At 47.8% G+C, this 2,563-nt stretch overlaps 1 protein-coding gene across 1 annotated transcript; it reads right to left on the minus strand.

The window, feature by feature from the left end:
- Window positions 1-1,664: 1,664 nt before the first annotated feature.
- On the minus strand, window positions 1,665-2,332 carry LOC137917471 (abnormal spindle-like microcephaly-associated protein homolog; the record flags this gene model as incomplete). The annotated part of the gene is made up of 3 exons (XM_068760211.1): window positions 1,665-1,767; window positions 1,891-2,063; window positions 2,156-2,332. Coding segments are annotated over 3 exons (453 nt in total), but the record flags the coding sequence as incomplete, so codon positions are not given.
- Window positions 2,333-2,563: the final 231 nt, after the last annotated feature.

Genomic DNA, 2,563 nt, shown 5'->3' on the forward strand with positions numbered 1-2,563 from the left:
ACCTCCTCTGTTTTCTGGCCACCAGAACCTCCTCTGTTTTCAGGCTGTAGTGTTTTCAGAGTTCATTCAAGTGTGATCCACTCAAGAGGTTCACCAGATTTAGGACACATTTAAATCTTAACTCAAGGTCGCCAGCCATCCTACCCACACAAGGGAAAAGTAACTCTCTTTTCACTGTGACTGAGTTCCATTCAGTGCGTGAACCTGCAGGTTCCTCCAGGTTCTGCAGGTCTCTGCCCCTGATTCAGGGAGACTGTGGGCATTGCTCAGGGCTGTAGTTCTCCCATACAGCTCCATGGCTAATGTGTCTGTGCGTTTCCCTTAAGTGTGTCACACAATAACTAAATGTTCCTACCAGCAGTGATAAACTTACTTTCTTGAAAAACTTTCTTATATCCATTCTTCATCCATCCGTTCACGTTCCCCTCCTAAAGCTTCAAACACGCTGCAGGGACTGACGTCCTACAATTAGCGCGGTCACAGGGAAAACGTGGACTGGAGTTTCAGTGATGCGAGCATTCTCTATAAGAATAGGTGGAACGGGTTCTCTCCCTTTCGTCATGATGTGAGGGGAAACTGATTCATGATCAGATGCAAGTAAATAATGACAGGTTACATGTTTTTAAACATATATTATTCTGGCGGCTTTAATAGAATATGTCCGCATTTTTTGGTCACTGAACAAAAAAAAAACAAAAAATTTTTTTTTTTATAAAACAACCCAAAATTATTTAGGGGGGCTGAAGCCCCCCTAAAATAGGCCTAACGACGCCACTGTGTGGGACCATGCCAACTTTGAGGAGTCTGACATCATGAAGGTCTTTACAGGTCCGAGACTCCTCGCTCCAAGCAAGGAATCCTCTTTACTTTGGTTTAGACGCCATCGCTCACCCATTGGCCTTCTCTGGGGGGGGGCAGTGTTTCCTGGCCCTCATAGAAGACTTTCATCTCTCAAGTTCTTTTTGTTTGATGTGCTCGGGGGGCGATTATTGCCCTTTTAGGAAGATTTAGGCTCTGGTGTTTGCTTGGGCAGATCCAGCGGCTTTTCAGGAGTCTGATCCTCCAGCTGGGTCCTGCTTGTTGTATTGATCTGATTGAACTTTGCTGGGTTTTATTACAGCTCCTCTAGGTCTCCTGTTTGCCTTCCCTCCAACGGCCTGCATTCCTTGGAATGTGTTGATCATCGCTAAGTCTAACATAAGCACCGAGTGTAATCGTGCAACTGTTGGAAATGGTGAAGTATCAGGAAGTATCAGGCGCAGAACACGCACGGATGTCCGGTCGAATTGGGAAGTGCCTGATTAGGTGAGTGATTCGTGAAATGGTTAACGATGAAGCACACTGAACGACGTCATATTATGGTCAGAAATCATGTAGGAGTAGGCAAGTTTCAAACTAGCGTTAAAATGCACGTTGTTGCCTCGGCGACCGCTAACAGAGCCGTTCCCTTTAGAACGCCGACTCATGGTTAACGTGCCGACGCACAAATCAGGACAAGCACACGAGATAATAACGAGAAGCCATCGTGTTGTTTTGAGAAACGCAATCATTTTTAATTTTAAACACGGGATAAAGGAAATGCGTTTAAAAACTTTTTAATACATCAAGCAATATTTTCTAATTTAAAATAAAAGGGACAAGCAATCGGGATGCAGAACACGGCTTTACAGGACGATGGCGAGCGTGTTCGCCACCATCTGAATGGCCCGGAGCGGGTCGGCAACGTCCTCCAGCTTGTCCTTTCTTAGAACCCAATCGGGCGCGAACCTGAAACCCAAAACCAGAACGTCGGTTACCACAAACACACACTGAATGTGACTCACTCACACACACACATACGCACACACACACACACACACACACACACACACGCGCGGCATTCACACATACTTGGGTGCTCGGTGGGATTTCCGAGGCGTCGCTGGAATGAAGACGCTCCCGGTGACGGACGCGTTCATCTTCTGCTTGATGACGGTTCTCTCGGCGTCCATCTTGTGTTTGCGAGCGGTGAGGCGGTAGATGCTGCCGATCCTGTCCAGGACCTTCGGAAGCTTCTTGACCTCCTGAAACGTTGGAATTACATTTGACAAAACTTCATTTGAGGTCTTGGAAGTTAGACTTTCCTAAAAACCTGTACGTCAGAGTTTCTGCAGACCTCAGCGCGGCGCTTGTCTTGCAGGAGGAGAGCGAGGATGAAGCAGGCCTTGGTGAAGATGCCGCCGCCCTTATCCGCCACTTTATCCCCCGCCTTCTCCCGGTACCGCTGCAGCAGGTCCAGCAGCGTTTCCACAGAGTTCTCCACAGAGTACACGGCCTCGCTGGTTTTGTGGTACTGAAATAAAATGCCAGAAAAGCTTGACGGACGTAGGAGACGAACATTCAAGAGGCCCGACTCCTGCTTGTATTGCATCATCGCCGAGTGCCTGGAGATCTGTTTAAACTGATGCACTCTGCTGGCAGATTATACAACGCGCCTGTTTGCTTGTTTCCTTCCAAACACCGGCGGTTCTTCCCAAAATAATGGTTTGGAGTCCACATCGCAGGCATTTACTGGAGCACCAGC

This window comes from Brachionichthys hirsutus, unplaced genomic scaffold, assembly GCF_040956055.1.
Source record: "Brachionichthys hirsutus isolate HB-005 unplaced genomic scaffold, CSIRO-AGI_Bhir_v1 contig_452, whole genome shotgun sequence".
NCBI lineage: Eukaryota > Metazoa > Chordata > Actinopteri > Lophiiformes > Brachionichthyidae > Brachionichthys > Brachionichthys hirsutus.